Below are 20,223 nucleotides of genomic sequence, written 5' to 3' on the forward strand. Positions count from 1 at the left end.
CATTCTATAAGATGATTCCATATGAACAGAGGCCTAATTATGTTCATCCCAATGGGCTTAAAAACCATGTAAGCACAGCAATAAAGAAAGTCTGTTTCTTGTACTGTTTCCTGTTTAGTCTCAGATCCATATTGAATTCATTTTAGCTGAATGAAAAATCTGCAAACTCAGAGCTGTTCTCACTGCCCATCTACTTCACAGCCTACAAGGAGCAGACCTCAAGGCTGGGAAATTGGGAACTGAATGTGTGGAGTGGGTGTATGGGCCACACGGAGTATGGAGTTCTTCCAGGATTTGACACTGCCTATTAAATCTGATACTGCAAAGTAAAATAGGCCATAGCCTCTTTGAAGAATCATTGAACTTATAATGGAACCATTGTGCAGTCACAGGTCTCTTTAAATATTTTACTAAATTAAAGCAAGTCTTTGTTTCAATTATTTATCTTGGAAATCTCTGAGGTACGCTCTGACCTGCTCCAACTATGCTTGGTATTTCGTAACAAATCTCCTGAATTAGCCCTGCCCTAATAAAGCCAACAGGAGTTGTGGCTGGAGAATAAACTGAATATGAACAAATGCTGTTTTACATGCTGAATACCTAGCGATTCTTCTTACAGAAAGTGGCTAATTAATTAGCCACTATCTCCAAGGGATCAGTGACCTTGGAGAGTTGTTCAGTAAAATCTTTTTGAAGTTCTGTTTATTTCTCTGTCTCTCTGCTTCCAACGCTTTGTATCTTTTCTTTTCCTGTGAAATGTGGAATGAATTCCATCAACTAAGTCATCTAAAAAGTAAACAGTGCTAAAAATGGTAAGAGCCGCTTGCTAAGAATCCTACTTCAATGGGAAAAAGAAAAAAAGATCATGTGGCGATATCTGAACTTTGTTTAAAAAAAATAGTACTTTGATATCTCAGAAGAGCACACATGTCACAATCTACTGTCCTGCTATGGGAATAGCTTGATCTGCTGAATGCAGAGGCAATCATTTTGGCTTATTAATTAACCCTTCCTTCGCTCTACATGAATTTAGTACAATTAGGTCCAAGGCAGCTTTTGTCAAGTTTGTATTATTTTCTCCATAACCGTTTACATCAGCTTTTTAATGTCCTTTTTATTTCTGTTATTAAGTAAGGCTAAAAATATTCCATGAGGAGGAATATCAGTGAGTTTTCCTTTTGCCATAGGTTTTCCTGAAGCAGGGAGTTGATAGTATGGTTGCATCCTTTGTTTGTGTCTGCCTGTTAGAGGGCAGATACATGGACGGTGTTTGTGAATACATAGCCAGTTTTTAGTAAAACAACTTAAATCAGCAGGAATTTTGTTTGACATATTGGTCCTGAAAGTAACCACCTTTTCTTTTGTATTTCAACAGTATATGTATAAAATGATGTGCCATATCAATACACTAAAATATATATGAAATAGAAAGTTTTTCTAGGATGAAATGAGGATTCAAAAGTGCTTTATTGTAAGTGGCCCATAGCTAAGGTTGCCCAATACCTCCCCATTGTGAGACTATGTTTTCAGTTGCTTATCATTTTGCCAAACTTTAACCATTTAGGCTGAAATGTTCCAGGCCGGGTGTCAGTCTCAGGCTGATTTTTGTTGTTGTTGTTGTTGTTGATGAAAGTTTCAGCTAAAATAGTTCAGTCACTTCTGCGACTGAGGGTAGGGAAAAATATAGTGTTTTGCCCACGTTAAAAAAAAAAAAATGCTTGCAACCATTTCATTGAGAAGCTCTAGCACCTCCATGCTTTTGGGGCAGGATCTTGAAATTTGGCAGGGGGATTGCCACGGTGACAGGGAAATGCCTTTTGCCATTCCCATGAACATTTCCCCAAATTACCCAAGTTACAAGCTTCTGCGAAATCACAGTTTGCGCATGCTTAGTAGAGACTTGTTAAGAGTTTGTAAGCTAAAATCTCGGGAGTGTCCAGTTGTAGTGAGCACGCTCAGCCTCTCACAGCTATGTATGTGCTGACCAGACTGTGCACACACCAGTCCCACTGAGCTACTGAGCATGCTCCAGCCCAGGGCTGCAGGGGCTTAGTAGGACTCATGCAAATAGTATGTGATCATGTAATACAGTGATATTCAGACTGCGGCTCTCGAGCTTCAAGTGGCTCTTTAATGCGTCTCCAGTGACTCTTTGCAGCAAGTGATATTAAAACACTACGTGATTTAATTATTAACCAATCTAAGGTATTAACAAATCAGAAGGCTTTTACTATGTTATTAACCAATTAAGTTATCAACTTGCACTGAGTTATTGAACTTATTTGCTGTGAGACATATAAACTAAATATTTCCCCAGTCTTTTGGGTAATGTTGATTGCTAATTTGGCTCCTGAATCACTGAGGTTTGAGTATCACTGATGTAATTAAAGACTGTACCATAAAATGCATACACACACAGGGGTTGCATAAGCAACCTTTATACTGGCATCTCCTAACCTTTGCTTGTGTTTGCAAGCTTCAGGTTCTTTTAATAGAACTTTTCTTGGATGACATAAAGTGTATGTGTATATATGCATACAAGTTAGGCTCAAACAGCAAAGTTCAGATTTGCCTCAATACCAGATTGTTCCCTAAGCTCAAGGATCCCTGGATCTGGGTTTATAGTTCATCCATGTAAATATATGCATATTTTATCACTCACAGATATTTACAGCATATGCATACATATTTTTTTTCTACAATATGTATACCGTGATCTCCAAGCAAGGGGCAGTACATTGTTGGGCGGCCCTTGGAGCAGCCCTGGGAGGCAGACTATGACTCAGAATCACACTCCATCCCCCGTTTCCCCCTGGCTCAGTGTGGGAGATACCCTGTACCAGATCTAAACCTTGTGCAATGTATCTCCCCTTCCAGGCTGGTGTAGATAGTGCCTGGGGCTTGGGAACGGGTCCAGACACAGACCAGCTCTACCTGTGAGTCACTGAGTGTCTGTCTTGTCCAAGCATATTAGAAGTGGAATTCATACGAGTTTTTTTTCCCCTTTGTAATTATGGGCTAGATCCAAGAAACAAAATAAAATCCAACTGGCTTCTGTGATCCCTGGATTTGTTCACAAGGCCAGATGGTTTTTCACAGTTTCCGTGGCACATGAGCCAGACAGATTTTTTTTTTAAACATTTCATTTAGTCCTATGTAACCATGCATTTAAATCTAGGATACTCTGAAATATCAGGGTCCAAAGAGCATTAGTGATCATTATTATTGTTATAATTTGTATTACCATAGCACGTAGGAGCCCCAGTCACATACCTGGACCCTGCTATGCTAGGCGCTGTACAAACACAGAACAAAGAGATGGTCTCTGCCTTAAGCTCACTGTTTAACATGCCCCTTAGCACCAAATCAAGGTCCCTGTGCACAATGTTAGTTAATGACCTATGCACAAAGAGGTCCATGGGAGGTAAAGGGAATGCAATGGTACCCACAGACTAACCACACACAGAGTGGCTGCAGGATTTGGCTGGCCTGGTTAAGGATGCGCCAGTTGTCAACAAATGTTGATTTTTTAATGGTGACTGCTGTATCTCAAAACCACACTTTTGAGGGAATGCACAGCAGGCACAGAGTGGAATTATTAGCCTAAAATACTGTCATCTTCATTCCATTTTAAAATACCATCAACTATTCTGCTGCTAGTAAAATAGCTTAACATTGTTTAGAGCTAGATCCCGTAACTTCTGTAAAGCCCTGAGGAGTTGGGAGAGCAATTGGAGAGATTGTGTCACACTATTATCTTTCTCCAGTCTTATTTGAAACATCTCAAGTGATTGGGCTTCCACACTTTCTCTTGGCAGATTGTTCCATTGTCTAATAGATATCACTGTTAGAATGTTTTAATGGATAATCAGTCTTAATTTGATATTTTAAAATTTCATGTCATTATTGCTTGTACCATTCCAAGGTAGGATTTTCAAAAAGCGCTCTGCTTTTGGTCTAACTCTGCCCCCATAGAAGTCAATGGTAAACCCCCCACTGACTACAATGAGAGCAGATGGGTCTCCTACTGAGTTCAGTGGGAGCAGGGTTAGAGAGCTCTGCAACTTCTCACCATTTACCTACATTTATATACCCTTCAAGTATTTGTATACAATTATCTTGGTCTTTTCTCCACACCAGCTCACTATATCTGGCAATAGGAAACCCTGATTTGAAAATTAGTCCTTCAAAGGCTAAAGATGCCTTGTGCACTTGATATAAATGCAAAGCAAACGTCATCAATGCTACAGGTATTCCGGGGACACAATCTTCCTCTCGTTTTTCCTCCCATTAAGAAAACCATCAGCAAAGATTTAATAGTACCAAATAAAGATGAAAACTCACATCAAGTATTTCCTTGTTGGCTTTTGGGGAGGTAGCCTCTCTCAATTCCTTAATAGCAACAGGAATTTTAACCTTCTCTCCTTCCGGAATCCAGAGCCCCTATAAAAAGAAGAAGAAAGGTTACCTAGGTCCTTAACCCAGTGATTCACTATTGCTGAGGTAATTGCAAATGCATGTTTTTACATTTATATGTATGATGTTTTCAGACCAGACTGAAACATTCTAAGCAACAATTAGGGGAGGCTAAGCAGGCAGCGAAGGAGGTATATAGCAGTCACTCTCTCTGGGTAGACTCCTGTTAATGGAGTGGCATCTGTCTCAATCTCTTGGGCCTGATTTTCAAAAACATGCATGTGCAATTACCTTGAGTCACATGTGCAATGAGCCCAGAAGATGCATAAATGGCAATATGTGTGCACCAATATCTAATTAGTGCTAACAATCACGGCAATTGTACATGCAAGTTGGACACAACTGGACATTACTAGTCTTTGCTGAACTCGTTTTTCACTGTGTTGATTATTGTGTGACTTCTAAGTTATAAGCTGCTGAATGATGGGAATCAGGGTTTTCTCACGTGAAACTAAATTTCAGCCAGCCTGCTCCAAGGGTTACACAATAATCCAATCCGTTATATATATTATGAGAAGTAAATTCATGTCAGAATGGTTTCTTGTTCATCGTCTATTGCATTACATAATCATTTAGGCAGACGGGTATTTGGGGTCAAAAGGGCAAATCTTCAAAAGCACACAAGGGATTTGCGCTCCTAAATTTCTTAGGCACATTTGAAAATCTGCCCCCAAGTATCTAAACTTAAAATGTGATAAGTAAATCTATATTTTACATTTCAGTACCAAATGGTGTAAAACATCCCTGAAGCTTCCTCACTGAGAAATCTTTTAGAGAGATACTCTCTAGAGAAGGAAGAATAATGGGAGTGTGGAGGGGGAGGGAAATCATTCTGCACAACGATACACTAGAAAGGCTCCAGTTGCTTTTCTGTAACCCTGTGGGGTTCTTTTGACCCAATAAAAGTGATCCACAAATAAAAAGAGAAGATAAAAAAAAATAAAAATAAAAAAATAAAAATTTTGCTTAGCACAATAGACTGAGTTGGCCATACTTTGATTTCTCTTCTTAATATTTTAACATCCCAAAGAAAGTATTTCTGGCAGTGGTACTTTTTTAAATAGACACATCGGCTCCATATTCAGCTGTATGGCTCTCATAAGATCTTATGAAAAACTTCTTGTGTGTTCTCTCTCTCTCAATCTCTCTCTCTCTCTCACTCACACACACACACAGATTCACACATCTACTTTACCTGGCCCAAGCTAAAGATGATTTGAAAATAACTCAAAAAAAACCCACGACTATGTTTTCAGCTTCCAATGCATACACTGTTTAGATGGCTTTGTGTGCGTGTGTGTGGTGAGAAAAACATGGTGGTCTTACCTTATAAACAGTTCCAAAAGCTCCAGAGCCTAGAACTTTGACCTTTTTAAATTCTGTTTCCTTTAGAATCCTCAGAAGAGCTTGGTTTGGCGCCTCGCCACTTGGTGTTAGAGGTTCAACGAGCTATTGTGTACAAAGGAATTGGACTTTAGAAAGATATACTGTAAAGGAGGAAGGCAAGCAGCACACAACTATTGAAACTGAGCAAAAACTGTTGGCAATAATGTAAATTTTGTCCCACATGAAGTATACGTGGGGTAAATTCTGCTCTGACTTACAGCTATGAAAATCTAGAGTATCTCCGGAGTTCATGACTTCAGTGGAGTTACTCCAGATTTACACCTGTATAAATGAGACAAGAATGAAGTCCATGGAATTATTACACCAGATTGATGTAGCATAAGTGAGAGCAGAATGTGACCTTGGCATGGTAACTAAAATTTTAAAAGAAAGTGGAGAGATGTTATTGTTCATTTTAGGATGTAAAATTTATACCCTTAAAACATGCACATAATGCTGACCAGTTTAATTAAAGATTTGTTTCTAAAAATAAGTCAGAAGTTAACTATCTACATTTTAAAAGGTTACACTGTGGTCACCCTGAAACTTTGTAGCTTTGCCTTGCTTAACTAGATGAATTTACTATGGTATTAGAAGTAGTTTCTATGCTTAGTATAGGGAATTACTGCAAATGCTAAGGTAAGATTATCTAGTTATCCAGGCTAAAAAGGGGGTTTTAAGTTGACTAATAGATTTTATTTATTTGATTTGAATTTTGTTGCAGTATTTTTTCTAAGGAAACAACAAATGAGAAATTAGGCACTTTCCTAATATTTAAAGTCCTCTTTTACTACCGTCTTGTTGTGTCCTTCTCCTGAATAGCTTTCCTAACTGGAAGCCCACATTTAGCCTGGATACAGATCTGTTTTCTGCATGCCAGCCATTTTCCTGTTTCAGTTAACGATTCTCATATTAAGGAGTACAAAATGTATAATGTGAACCAAACACAATATGTGCTATAACATTACAACTGTAGAATATGGAGGCTCTTAAAAGGTTGCTAGGTAATGTAGCAAAAAGTAGGGCAGCTTCAGGACTTTTATCACTTGATTTGGCAAAGCTAGCGAGGGAAACAGGGTGTTCAGTAGAACTGTGAATACAATTTGCTAGTAGCTTATTAAAACTGAATTGGAAGGAGAAAGGGAAGAGTCGTACCTGATTTGTTTTGATCCTGGATAATGCATTTTGTGTTTCACATGTAAAATACCCAGAGGATAATACTATAACCCATATGAAGTCTATACCATGCAGTGTATAAAGTTTAGTACAAGAAGCATGAAAGCCCAGTTCTCATCCAGCATGGTGAACACATTGTCTTGCAACGGCTTTAAGGGAGATTTCTACATTCAGGCTGACATTGTTGTCCATGTGGAGTGGTTGGTACGAGTAATCTCTCAGGTTATCACTCCCTGCACTAAACAAACTGTAGCCAATAGTATAATAAAAGACTTCTGTTTTCACTATTGTTAAGCTCAAGTTTAGGGAGCAATAGTATTCCAAAAAAAGACATGAATGGAACAGGGGCAACTGAAGGCAGCATTGGCTTTGAAACTGAAACTCAGCCCATAAAGTTCTGTTCATGATGTGTGCCCCAGAACAGAATCCAGCTTAGCGTCCCAGAGCTGTGTAGGCTCTGCAGCACTAACAGGAGTAACGAGTAGTAAAAACAGCCATAAAAAAAATCCCTTATTTTTGTCACTAGAGTAAGCAGATCATAACAGGGTAGTATTTTCAAAAGCACCTAAGTGACTCAGCAGCCTAATTTCCAATGACTTTCAGTGGAAATTAGGCACCTAACTCACCTATGAGCTATTGCAATTTTTACCCACCAAGATAAGATCTGAGATTAAGTAATATGGTGTCATATTTACATAGTCACTTTTCCGAGTAGAACTGCAGATAACATGTTATCCAAACACCAGATAATATTGTACTTTATGTTTGTATTAGGGTGAGGTCAGGGCCTAATAAAACAGCTCTTTCTGAGACTCTGTGGCACATCAATAAAGTTGGTCAATATATTTAGAAACTGTTTATAGTACGTACCTCCCTTTCCTGAAGCAGCCTGCGCAATGTACGCTTTCTAACAATGTGACGTCTGCGCATGTAAAGGCCTATGACCAAGGCTATCACAACCAAACAAAGGATACTTCCAACAACACCAGCTGCAATGGATGGGATTTTGGAGCTAGAAGACAAAAAAGGGGAAAGAGGTTTGTTTTGGTATAAGAAATAACAAATGGTGTATTTTCAATACAGCATTCCATGTTAGAAACATGATCAATTGAAGGCTTCAGGCTTCAGATCAGTTTTGATCTACCTACATTCAAGCAACATGGGTGTCAATAGTCTGAAGTTTTTCATTCAGTGTTTTTGGGGTTTTATATAGAGCTGGTTGTTTGGTTTTTTTAAACTTCAAAATGGCTTCAGTTGCAGGTTTGAAATAGAACAGTTTATATAGGGATACCATACGTCCGGGTTTCCCCGGACATGTCCAGCTTTTCGCTCTTTAAATAGCCGTCCAGGGGGGATTTCTAAAAATCTAAAAATGTCTGGGATTTCCCCCAGGTCGGCTATTTAAAGAGCGAAAAGCGGCTGACAGGGTGGCCGAGCGCCGCTCGCATTGGGGCCTCGGCAGCCAAAGTCCCTTCCCGGCTCTCCCCATCCCCTGCAGCCTTACCACGCCGCCCGACAGCGCTGGGGGGCGGGGCTGTGCACCTGTGCGGAACGCGGCGGCGGGGCTGGCAGCGGCGGCCAGAGCCCCTCCTCCGCTTCCCCCCTCCTCCACAGCCTCAGCACTAGGATTTGTGAACCATTGTCATGGTCTCTTTATATTCTGTATATCACTATCTGCTCAAATAGTTTTAAAACCATTTTGAAGAGACACTGTATGGTAAGCACCACATTGGATGGTGATTTACTTACTCTTTCTGTTTGTCTTGATGATTTTAAAACAGTTATTTCAATACAAAATAAGAACAGAATTTTGCTTTCAGATTCTCACAAAGGATCTTACCTTAGAAACTATGCACTTGAAGTACACAGATCTCTCACTGACAGCAACAAGAGTCCCATACATCTAGGCCCTCAGCTAGCGAAGCACTAAAGCACTCGAGTAGTCTCATTGGCTTCAACAGGACTATTCACATGCTTAAAGTTAAGGACATGCTTCACTGAATCAGGGCACTACTATGCAGTGTCCAGCACAAAAATGTAAATATGGATATGTTCTTCCCAACTATATCATTAATTGTGATGAATGCAATAATTACCCCAATGGACAGCCTTCAAGACCTGGTCCTTTGCACCTGTAAAAAACGATAATTACAAATATATATTAGCACTAGCACCTACTCTGGAATAACTGTATTGTCATTCACAACTTACCTTTTTAAAAAGCTGTCAGAATATTAACTTTCTGATTAATAATTATAAAACTTTTTGGGAGTGTTATTTTGAAAGCTTTGCTGCAGAATCAGGGTCCACAGGCTAAGGTGTGCTGTATATTCAGTTGAAAGGACAATTTATGAATGTCTGCCTATGAACATGGACCATGCACCATGGATCCCTGGCTTCTTTTTCCCCCCAATACCTCTGCAGTCTCTACAAGTGCTGCCTTATTCAACAACTTCAAAAGAACTGACTTGTTCATCCCTAACCTGGGGGTGCACAAAACAACTGATCACAAAGAATTGTTTGGTGGCCTGTGTGAAAGAAGCTAGTGATCTTGCTCTGAGTGGGCAAATGTTCACTGCAACAGGCTGGCCCTTTTGTTAACAGGGCGGCAAGGACTGAATACGTCTGGAGACAGAACTAACCTTTCACTAGGGGAGATCCTTCATACAAGGCATGGGCCTATGAGGAAAAGCTTGCATTGCTGCTTACCACACTGTAGGGCACCTGTTTTATGGATCAGTAAAGGACGTCAGTGTCCAGGTCTTCTAGTCTAATGAAAAATATCACTAGCAGACACATCTCTTCATCAGTGAATAGTATGGTATTTGGTTGCACTATTCTACCACTGGGTGCACCATCCATATAAGAATCTATGATATTTTTCATTGAGGGTCTAGCATCAGGTTTTACTGACACTGAGTAGATTTGTACTCGAATGTATATTATGTATACGATATTATGTAGAATCCTCCCAGGAATCAGTCATTTCACCCTCTGTATTAGTGTAAATGCACACCACCATCCAGATGCCTTAAATTTATTTTGGCAGACAGCATATAATGAACACCCCAGCTACAGTTTGAAGATGAAAATACAGTGACTGCATATTCCAACTGGAAGTGCCAGAGTATGAGATAAACAGAACATTCTCAAGTACTGCTGAGTGGTAAGATGTGTGCGCCTCCTGGAAATTGTGGTCCTTGTGGTATCTACCAAGGAGAGGACAGCACTGCAGAAACAATCACATCATTTCTGAAAAATGGAGCCGAGCAAGGAGAAGAGTCCAATCTGGGGCTTCTGCCTCCCTCTCTTACCGAAAATACATCATCTCAAAGCAGACACAGAGTAGGTCAAGCAGGGGATAAGGAGTAAGCCAGGGCCAGGAATGCAGTTCTGAATTCCATTAGTAGGAAAAAGGAGTCTGAGCCATTTTAAAATGGCAGGTGGAGATGGAGAATTTAGTCCATAAATTATTCTAGGCCCTTGGGGGGCCTACTGCTCCTTTTCTTGGATCTATCTTTGTTATTCTAATCTTTCCTTGTGTTTTCAGTGCTAACACAGTGCAACAGGGCTCAGAGTCTGAAAGGTTCAGTGAGTGCATTGAGCTCCCATAGAAGAATTTGCATCTTGGTGTCCAGAACACACTTCAGGTATTTTGCACATTGGTTCCTGAAGCCTGAGTGTGCAACTTTGCCAATGTCCTTCATCTGGTTATGGTTTTCTTTGTTTGTTCAGTTGTATAAGGAAACATAACGAGTGAGTGAGTGTGAGTGTGAGTGTGAGTGTGTGTGTGTACGGAGGGGATACCTGGGAATGTGCATGAGATTGCACAGGGCTTCTCCTTTAGGTCAGCTGACTAGAATATTTGCCTAGGATGCAAGCTCTAGTCCCACCACCCTCTAACACCGCTAAATGAATGGAAGGGAAAAGGTGTACAACACCCTCTTCTGGTATAGCTGTGCAAATAAAACATTATTTCAGGCCACCAGTATAACCTCTTCAAGGGCATTTCTTTTACAAAATTCCAGTTTCCATGCTCCCTTCATTCTGAGCAATTCTCCAGATGGTTTCTGTCTCAAAAGAAGATGTATTATTCTCAACAAAGGAAATGCTCCCTTAATGCCCATAGTCTGAAAGATTAGATTAGAAACTAGAGGCAGAAAAAAGGGTGTCGATTTTCATTTGTGGTCTTTAGTATGGAACTCCATAAAAATCCATCAATGTGAAGGGTACCAAGATAAAGTTAAAAGATGCTTGGGGAGAAAAATGATGGATCAGATTGTGCTTTTCAAATCCCATGTGATTTTCTGATTCATTTCACAAGTCAAAGGAGAAGCAAAGTACATAACAAATATCCACCCAAGGCTAAATATAACCATCTTTCTTAAAGTGGAATTTTATGATGACTCCTAACATAAGTAAGCTATGTTTTATGGAATCTAAAATATCACTTTTTCCCCATTCTTGAATTATTTTTCCTCTACTTCTTACAGAAACTAAAATGAGAAATGTGACCTTGTATTATAAACTGTCTGGGGATCTTAAGTATATATTAGCCTGAACCTAATGGTGAGTGTACTCTGAAATCTCTCTCTGCTATCCACTTATTGTAAAATTAGAGCACCATACAGCCCCTGAAACAATTCTATCCTGGTGCTATCTGGAACTTTTTCATCTGTTTACATAAATATTAATTGTCTCGGTGCAGATACAACTGATTATTTCCCAGTTCCATCAAGATTTTAAACAACTTTCTCCTGAACTCACTGTTTCTAATTTGATGTAATATAGCCAGTTTTTTTTTATTTATGGCCTTTCAGAGGAGACTCAGACTGTAACAGCACAGGTTACCTCACAGTCATAAATGAAATGGGAAACCACTGGGCTTTTTTTAAAGCCTTAAAAGACCTTTCCTCTCTCCTTTCTTTTTCATTAACCTTCTAAATGACAGGAAAATATGTCCCACACATGCAATGGCTGCAAAAATTCTTCCTGGATATTTAACATGATTGATCTCAGAATATATAAGTCAGTGGTAACTAAATTTGTAGGGGGGCTCTATCAGTGATGAAGCCCAGAACGATTAATTATACTTCTGCCTCTCTCTTTGTAGTTCTTACTGCACTACCACACCAGCTGGAATGAAATTTACTTGTAGTATCCTGGGAAAACAATTAGGGAAATTCAAATCACTCATGTTTGAGAGATTAATCTTGTTAATGTGTTTCATTAGTTGCTGGAAGTTTGACCTGGGTAATTCCAGGGCTTTGGAGTAGTTACTCTCTCTTTAAATGGAGTGTACTTTCTCAGCTGTACTTGGAGAGAGAGACAGAGAGAGTTAGTGCAGAAAAATCCCCAAGCTGTTAGAGAGGGAGGTGGAAGAGAAAGAGCCATTTGGGCTGAAAAAGTGATGGATGCATTTTTCTGTTTGCCTTATGAAAAGTTGAAAAAGAAGTGAAATCCTCAACAGCAAGTATAAAGAAAGAGAGAACTGGTGAGTACACAATCCCAGAGCAAAATGGGGAACTTATGCCAAAGCCTGGAGAATGGGCTGCCTCTTGCTATGTATTTGGGCAGCTATTGCGTCCTGGTCTCAATTGGGACCTCTAGGAGCTACTGTAATACAAATAAACAACAACTGCAAACTTACCCCACATCTTACTCAAATCAGAGATGAATTTGAATTTTAGTCTTCATTCACTGCTTTACTATGTCATATGGTGGAAAACATTGAACCTTTTTTTGATATTAGAATAATCTTGCCCCACTACACATTCATCCTCCATGGCTCTGCCATCTTAAACCTCTCTACTGCTCAAGCCAGCGGAAAAGTTGACATCCCTGGTGAAATTCAAACTGCTTAAAACTCTGTGCTGAGGCATAAACAGTGCACAACAAGCTGTTACAGAACTGACAGCTACATCCAGATTCAGCAACTTGTATTGTATTGACGTATTGTTGTTGAACAATGTATTGTTCATTTGACTTCAGTTTTCTATCTTTCTAGCAGAACCACACAGTTAAAAGCTTTGTTTAGACATGGTTAGCCATCGTTCTGCTAAAGCTATCAGCTAAAGTGGGCTGTAATACTTTTGTCTAATTTTGGTTGCTGGGTTTAGTGTGCGGGTGCTGGGTGGTATTGGTGGCCTGTGACATACAAGAGGTCAACCTAGATGATAGAATGGCTCTGTGACTCTATGCTTTCACATGGGCAATCATGTAACAATGACACTGGTTTACTATGGCCAAGTTTCTATCAATGGGAACTAATGGTAATGGTTACTTGGAGTGTCATTTTTCAATGAAGAACATTCATTGTATGATTGAAAAGCACAAACAACCTTTGTCTGCAATCATGATAAAACACAGGGAAATCATCAATCCATATGACGTAATCTGAAAAACACTGCACTGAATTTCATGAAGACTTGAAACACACCAGGTGACTTAGGGCAGTGTTTCTCAATGACCAATCCATAGACTGGCGCCAGTCCCTGAGATCTCTCTGACAGTTTAAGAAGGCAGTAAGCTGATCCCCGATATCAAAAAGGTTGAGAAATACTGGCTTCAGGCGTGTCTATATTGGGAAAAAGCCCACAGTACCTAGTGCACAGTAATTCCCCATGTGGACACTGTTACTGTGCATTAAGAGTGCTTTGTGTGCCTGAACTTAGTGCATTTTGAAAGTTACATGAGGAGCTAGTGTGGAATAGCTAGTGCACTTTACTTGCACACCCTAGCTCACTGCGCACTAACTTCTACTTGTAGACAAGCCCTTAGCTTTGTCGGAGAAAAACAGAGTTCTCACTCTCAGGTTGGGTGCAGCAAGTCAGAGACTTTATTATCTCTAGGAATTGTGTGGAGGGAGAGACCTAAACAGGTCTCTCTTCAGGTAAACAATTACAGCAAGCATTTATACCTTTTGTTACATACAATAATGAGCAACAGCTGCATTTTGTTTATACATAGGTCATCCTGATATTTTATTTTTCTCACCTCTATTTAGACTATAGTCTACATTCCATACTTATCTAACACAAGGTCGCAACAACTTCTCACGTAGTTCTTTCCCACTCGCCTCACACAATCCTCGCTTCTACAAATCTCGCGTTATTAGGGTTACAGCTAGCCTGACTCTTGCTCACAGAGGGGACTGTTTGCATTGAAATCCCCTTCAAATCCCTGTCAGTTCTTTCTCTACTTCCACAGCTTCCAGTCATCTATGAAGTGATAGTGTAGCCTATTTAACCCCCTCCTTTCTTTCTCTCCATGAATGTACGGGTTTGTGCCTTGTCAAAAGCAGGCTCTGTTTTTCAAGGCTTGGCAGGGAGGTAGCTGAATACATGAGGAGGACATGAGACTTGGGTCAAATGGCAATCTGAGCCTGGGAGTGCAGTGTATAAATCTTCTCTTAGTTAACTTAGGTGAGCATTTGAGGTAAGATTTCCACTACTATAGAGGAAAAGCCCCTTGGGGAAAAAACACCAATGAGAGAACATTCCTTGAAACCAATGCAGGACAAGAGTCAAATTTCAAATGCCGTCCCTCTTTCTGTGCATCTAATGTAAGCGCACAAATGCAAGTGTATGAGGGGACCCCATTATAGATGAAAACTTCACTGTGTCTCTGAACTATGCTAGTGCCTTGGACAGTCCATTGCTGTACCACAAAATGGAACTGTGTTTGCAGCCAGGCCCTGTCACACAGTTGTACTGATAGGGCAGACAAGCCCTAAATTCCAACCCAGGTGAAATTGCCTTGTTCTGTACACTCTCCCTGAAGCTCTGGTATGGGCAACTGATGGAGACAGGATACTGGGCAAGATGGACCACACTCTGACTCAGTATGGCAGCTCGGATGTTCTTAGCATATGAAAAGAGAGGAACCTCTGGGAAGCATTAAAATGCAGTGTATGCTTGAGACAATCTGTGATTTTTTTGGAGCAAAACACCAAAAGTCACAATGAGATACATGAGCAGCCACTCATACTATTACATTCATCTTAAAGGCATGGGACATACTTAGTACTCTTGTGAGAAACATGTTCATAAATGATCTCACAGTCCACCAGATGTCACTATTGCTCCAGACAAATACAGCCGACAAAGCATTCAACTGGTGGGGAAAAAAAGTGAATCATAACATAGGAAACTTGTAAAATTCCAGAAAGTCTAATTTTAAAAATAACCTTGTTTTAAGTCTGCTAAACCATTTTCTCCACTTTTTTTGCCTTTCTTGCAGACTAGAAGCACTACAGAACTTTACCTATTCCAAACTCGGCAGCAGCACTTTGCTTACATTACCTGCAAATTCATAACCTCTTTAGTTTTCTATTTTTTTCAAATGGATGACTTTACAGTGAGAAAAATCACAAGGAAGAAATACTTTACTCCTTCCACTTCTGTGTAAGCAAGTATTTTACTTACCCACGGGTACAATTCAGATGGCAGAGCTGACACACTGAATTTTCATCTGCGTATTTCCAGACTAAGGTATCATTTTCACCCAGAATTCCAGCAGGGCAGGATTTAACACAGTGAGGGCCATCTATATAGTGGGCACACTTTATGCAGTTGTCCGGACCCTGAATAAAGAGCAAGAAATTGTTGTCTGTAATAGATTTGCCCAAGCCATATATTGGCATATGCAAGAAAAGCCTCAGAAGATAAATAAATGCATGTTTGATCATTTGAAATTCTAAACATGATTCAATGTTTTATCCTAGTTTATTATCCTATTATTGTACTACATGAAATGCTTGCAAAGTTTTAATCCTTTTGTATAATATGCTGGGTGAGATACAGCACCTGATGTTAAATGAAATAAATCTCTCTCTGGGTATCAATGCTGAGGTATGATTCCTGCTATTCTGTAATTTTCCTATTTTCTGTCCTAATAAAAACTTACTTTTTGGTTTAATGCTGTGAATAAAGATGCTCTGAGAGCAAATAAGTTTAAAATCAAAGGGGCCTGATCCTCATTGAATGTAAATCCCCATTACTCTATTGAAATCAGTGGAGCTATATCAATTTATACCAGATGAGGATCTGACTCATAAAGCTTTTTCATTCTCTGTATAATCTAAGAGAACATTTTTTTCTTCTACTCTGAAGCAGAAAGAGAAATTGGGTGAAAATAGAAAAGCCCATCAAATTTCTAATCTGAAGTGCTTTTAGCTAAAGTTTAGGTGAATTGCTCTGGCCATTATCTGAAATAATGTTGTTTTTACTGAGATTGTGGCAGGACCCAAAATGATCTAGGTACTCTCTAAACAGAGGAACAAGTAGTCCCAGGCAAAATTGCCTTTTCCGAAGCAAAAGCTGGAAGTGTTGTGTTCATGACAATCAGAAGGAATCAGTTGTGTTCATGACAATCAGTATGTTAGCAGCATATAACTTTTTAGTTTTATGATGCCAGTAAGCAATTAATCACAAACATGAAGAGACTATTCTAACTTTAAAAGAGAAACTTCCTTGATGGCCTAGTTCATTGCCACATAGGAGCCCCAGGTATGCTCCAGAAAGTAGTAGGCTAGATCCTTAGCACTGACTGCAGTGGAGCAACACTGATGTATTTATGTATTACACCTCTACCCTGATATAACGCTTTACCTCATTATATCCAAATTCGTGTTACCGCAAGCGGTTCCTCTGCGCCCGCCCATTACTTGCTGCGGCCCTTCCCGGCCCCCGTCCGCCCCCCTGCTCCAGCTCACCTCTGCTCTGCCTCCTCCCACGAGCGCACCGCAGCTCCGCTTTTCCCCCCTCCCTCCCAGGCTTGCTACGCCAATCAGCTGTTTGGCACGGCAAGCGTGGGAGGGAGGAGAAGCGGAGCTGCGGCGCGCTCGTGAGAGGAGGTGCAGGCAGAGCGGAGGTGACCTGGGGCAGGGGGGCCGCAGCAAGTAATGGGTGGGGGGGCACAGAGGAACCGCTCCCCTCCTCCTCCTCCTTCCACGAGCAAGCCGCTTAGCTCTGCTTCTCCCTCCCAGGCTTGCCGCGCCAATCAGTTGATTGGCGCGGCAAGCCTGGGAGGGAGGGGGGAGAAGCGGAACTGTGATGCGCTGGTGGGAGGAGGTGGAACGGAAGTGAGGTGGGGCGCGGGGGCCCTGGGAAGGGCCGCAGCAAGTAACGGGGGGCGCAGAGGAACCACTCCCCGCTCCAGCTCATCTCCGCCTCCTCCCCTGAGCACGCTGCCGCCGCTCCACTTCTCCCCCCCTCTCTCTATAAGGCTTGCAGGGCCAAACAGCTGATTGGCATTGCAAGCCTGGAAGGGAGGGAGGGAGGGAGAAGCGGAGCGGCGGCAGCGCACTCAGGGAGGAGGCGGAGGCAGAGTGGAGGTGAGCTGGGGCAGGGAGCGGTTCCTCTCCCTACCCCGATAGAACGCGGTCTCACCTATAACATGGTGAGATTTTTTGACTCCTGAGGACCGCGTTATATTGAGGTAGAGGTGTATTATTTGTAGTGTCTATCAGCCCCTCTCATGGACTGGGGCTCTACTGTACTACCTGCTGTACAAACACACAACAAAATGATGGCCCCTACCCCAAGGAGCTTGCAATCTTAGTAGCTGGGCATCTGGCCCAGGGTTCTAAGCCAGCAGTTCTCAACCTTTTTCTTTCTGAGGCGCCCCCAACACGTTACAAAAATTCCACAGCCCACCTGTGCCACAACAACTATTTTTCTGCATATAAAAGCCAGGGCTGGCATTAGGGGGTAGCAAGCAGGGCAATTGCCCACGGCCCCATGGCACAGCTTCTGCCATGGGTTCCAGCAAGTCTAATACCGGCCCTGCTTGGCAGACCCCCTCAAACCTGTTCATGGAACCCCAGGGGGCCGAAGACACCCCAGGTTGAGAACCGTTGTTCTAAGCCATAACGGAATGAAGCAAGTACCCTGCATTATTGAACAGTGACTTTCTGACTGATGAAGGGTGGACAGTCGTCCTGTGTCAGGATAGTGGCTGCAATGGAGGGTGCAGGAGTTTTTCCAAGAGTGGGACTGTAAGGTGCTGGGGAGGAAGAAAAGTGACACTCTGGCAGGAAACAGAAAATTCCCCCCATCCCTTTACTAAAAAAGATATTATTGAGCTAATGGCTACACTGGAATTGTAATATCCTGCAAAATAAAACTAAGGGACTAAATTCAGCCCTGAGTGTAAAGAAGTACAACTCTCCATTGACTCTTACCCTCAAGGCTGAATTTGTTACAACCTGGGGGGGATGGGGGGAATAAAGATGGGGCTTTGTTTTCCATACGGGCCAAGGTAGAGACTTCATAAAATAACAAAGTATTTTGAAAATCTGAGAAGGATAAAACTGAGAAGGATTTTGCCATTGGATATTGGGAAAGACCAAGGTATTTTAACTTTTATAAAAGGGGCCTTTATATAAACTCAGAAAATTCAAGTAACTTTGGAAAAGTTGACTATCGTTTTTACAAAGACCCCATACTTTGCACTTACATTAAAAGAGATGCATTCATTTTAATTGTGTTGGGGTGTAGAGTTTGGTTTTAAATAAAAACTGCTTTCTTAATATTTTCCAATAAACATCTGCTGTTGATTAAAATCTGATCTTTGGTCTTCAGAGGCAAAAAGTTAGTGAATTATTTCACTATTAGCCATAGTTATTATTTATACACTGCCTCAGTTAAGCAAAAATTAGCCTCCATAGCGGGAAGTGTCATAATTTATGATGATCTGGTTGTTCAATATCTAAGTATTTTAATATGTTCACCATGTTACAGGGTCTCTATGTGTACAAGTTTGTTAGGTCAAAACTGCTCTTACAGGTCCTGTGCAGGTTGCATTGTACGCAGTTGAATTTTGCACCAGGCATTCTGGGTGACACTGAAGACATTCAGATTCTCTTTCAAATTCTCTTGGCTCCCTGAAAAATAAAAAAGGAATAGAAGGAATACTTGACAAGATGTCAACTTCAAATTTACATTTCAGAGCTTCCACTACTTTTTCCAGGTTGACTATATTAGGATGAGTATAATGAGATAGGAGGGGATATAGGAAGAACTTCTTGACTAGCCCTAGCACATCAATATTACTTGCTGGGCATAACACAGGAAAAGGTGAGAATAAGGAAAATTTGGCTGAAAGTGCCACACAGGGCAATCCAAATTGTAAACTACAAATTAGTCTTTACATTTTAATGAAGATGAAGAATATTCTCCAAAACATTTTTTCTATCACTGCTGATCAGCAAAAATATGTCTAGTGATTCTGAGCCTCTAAATAAAATTTGGGAAATTAAACAAATTGGCTGATAATTAGATTCTTGCCCTCCCTATAACACACAATGAATCATTAAAATATGAAAGCTGAGAACAGATGGTTTTGATAGCAATAAAGCTGTTCTACTTCAAGTAATTGTGTTATTAATTAAACCAAATCTACCCATCATTTGATTAAAAAAATGCCCAGATCTGCCCTGTAGGTCATAATATCTGCTGGAGGGAATTCACTTGAAAAGACAACAGCTGCTGAACTGCAAATTGCTAGACAAATATAAACATTATAGACACCAGCATACTGTAAATTAGTGTCATAATATTAATTATTTTTAAAAGTTAAACAAGCTTTAAAGAATTAGTAAAAAGGAAATAGGAAAAATATGTCCATTGGTAGTTCTATGGATGAGTAAACGTTTTGTGCTCTGTAAAAACACAGAGTATTCAAAATCCTTCAGTTTTGGGATCAGCATAACGGATGTTAGCTGTTTCTTTAAATTAACATATATATTACAGGTTCAAACAATTATGAGAATCCTCCTTTTCAAGACCCAAGGACACTTATAAATTTTGCTAAACATAAGACAAGCTGATGCGATTATTCTGCCTGAAATTACTGGTCCTGGTGTGCTGGGGCCAGTGTATTTAGGTTCATCATGCCTCCACTGCAGTTCGGCAATAAAAGTGAGTAAAAATTGGACCAGGCTCCCAGTAATTTAGATGGGAGCCTGGGAATCTGAGGGTAGACTTTGACCTTAAGATGTTTAGGCCACAATCCAGCAAAATCACTGCAGCATGTGCATAAATTTAACTCCACTGAGTTGTCCCCTTGAAGTAAATGAGGCTGGGTGAAATCCTGGTCCCAGTGAAGTCAGTATCAAAATCCCATTGGTTACAATAGGGTCAAGATTTCACCTAATATGCTTAAAGACTGAGATTTTCAAGA

General features: G+C 40.6%; 1 protein-coding gene across 1 annotated transcript in view; it reads right to left on the reverse strand.

Annotated features, from left to right (window-relative positions):
- The window catches only part of LOC113407016 (epidermal growth factor receptor-like), a 210,413-nt gene that overhangs the window by 18,275 nt on the left and 171,915 nt on the right, over window positions 1–20,223 (reverse strand). The window contains exons 14-19 of the mRNA XM_026654081.1: window positions 18,826–18,925; window positions 15,465–15,622; window positions 9,135–9,170; window positions 7,909–8,050; window positions 5,803–5,925; window positions 4,345–4,443 (exon numbers count right to left, since the gene is read on the reverse strand). Of these exons, the coding sequence (XP_026509866.1) occupies window positions 4,345–4,443; window positions 5,803–5,925; window positions 7,909–8,050; window positions 9,135–9,170; window positions 15,465–15,622; window positions 18,826–18,925 (658 nt within the window). The remainder of the gene's footprint in view (window positions 1–4,344; window positions 4,444–5,802; window positions 5,926–7,908; window positions 8,051–9,134; window positions 9,171–15,464; window positions 15,623–18,825; window positions 18,926–20,223) is intronic.

Source organism: Terrapene carolina, unplaced genomic scaffold (genome assembly GCF_002925995.2).
Source record: "Terrapene carolina triunguis isolate 2854851 unplaced genomic scaffold, T_m_triunguis-2.0 Scaffold180, whole genome shotgun sequence".
NCBI classification, from domain to species: Eukaryota; Metazoa; Chordata; order Testudines; family Emydidae; genus Terrapene; species Terrapene triunguis.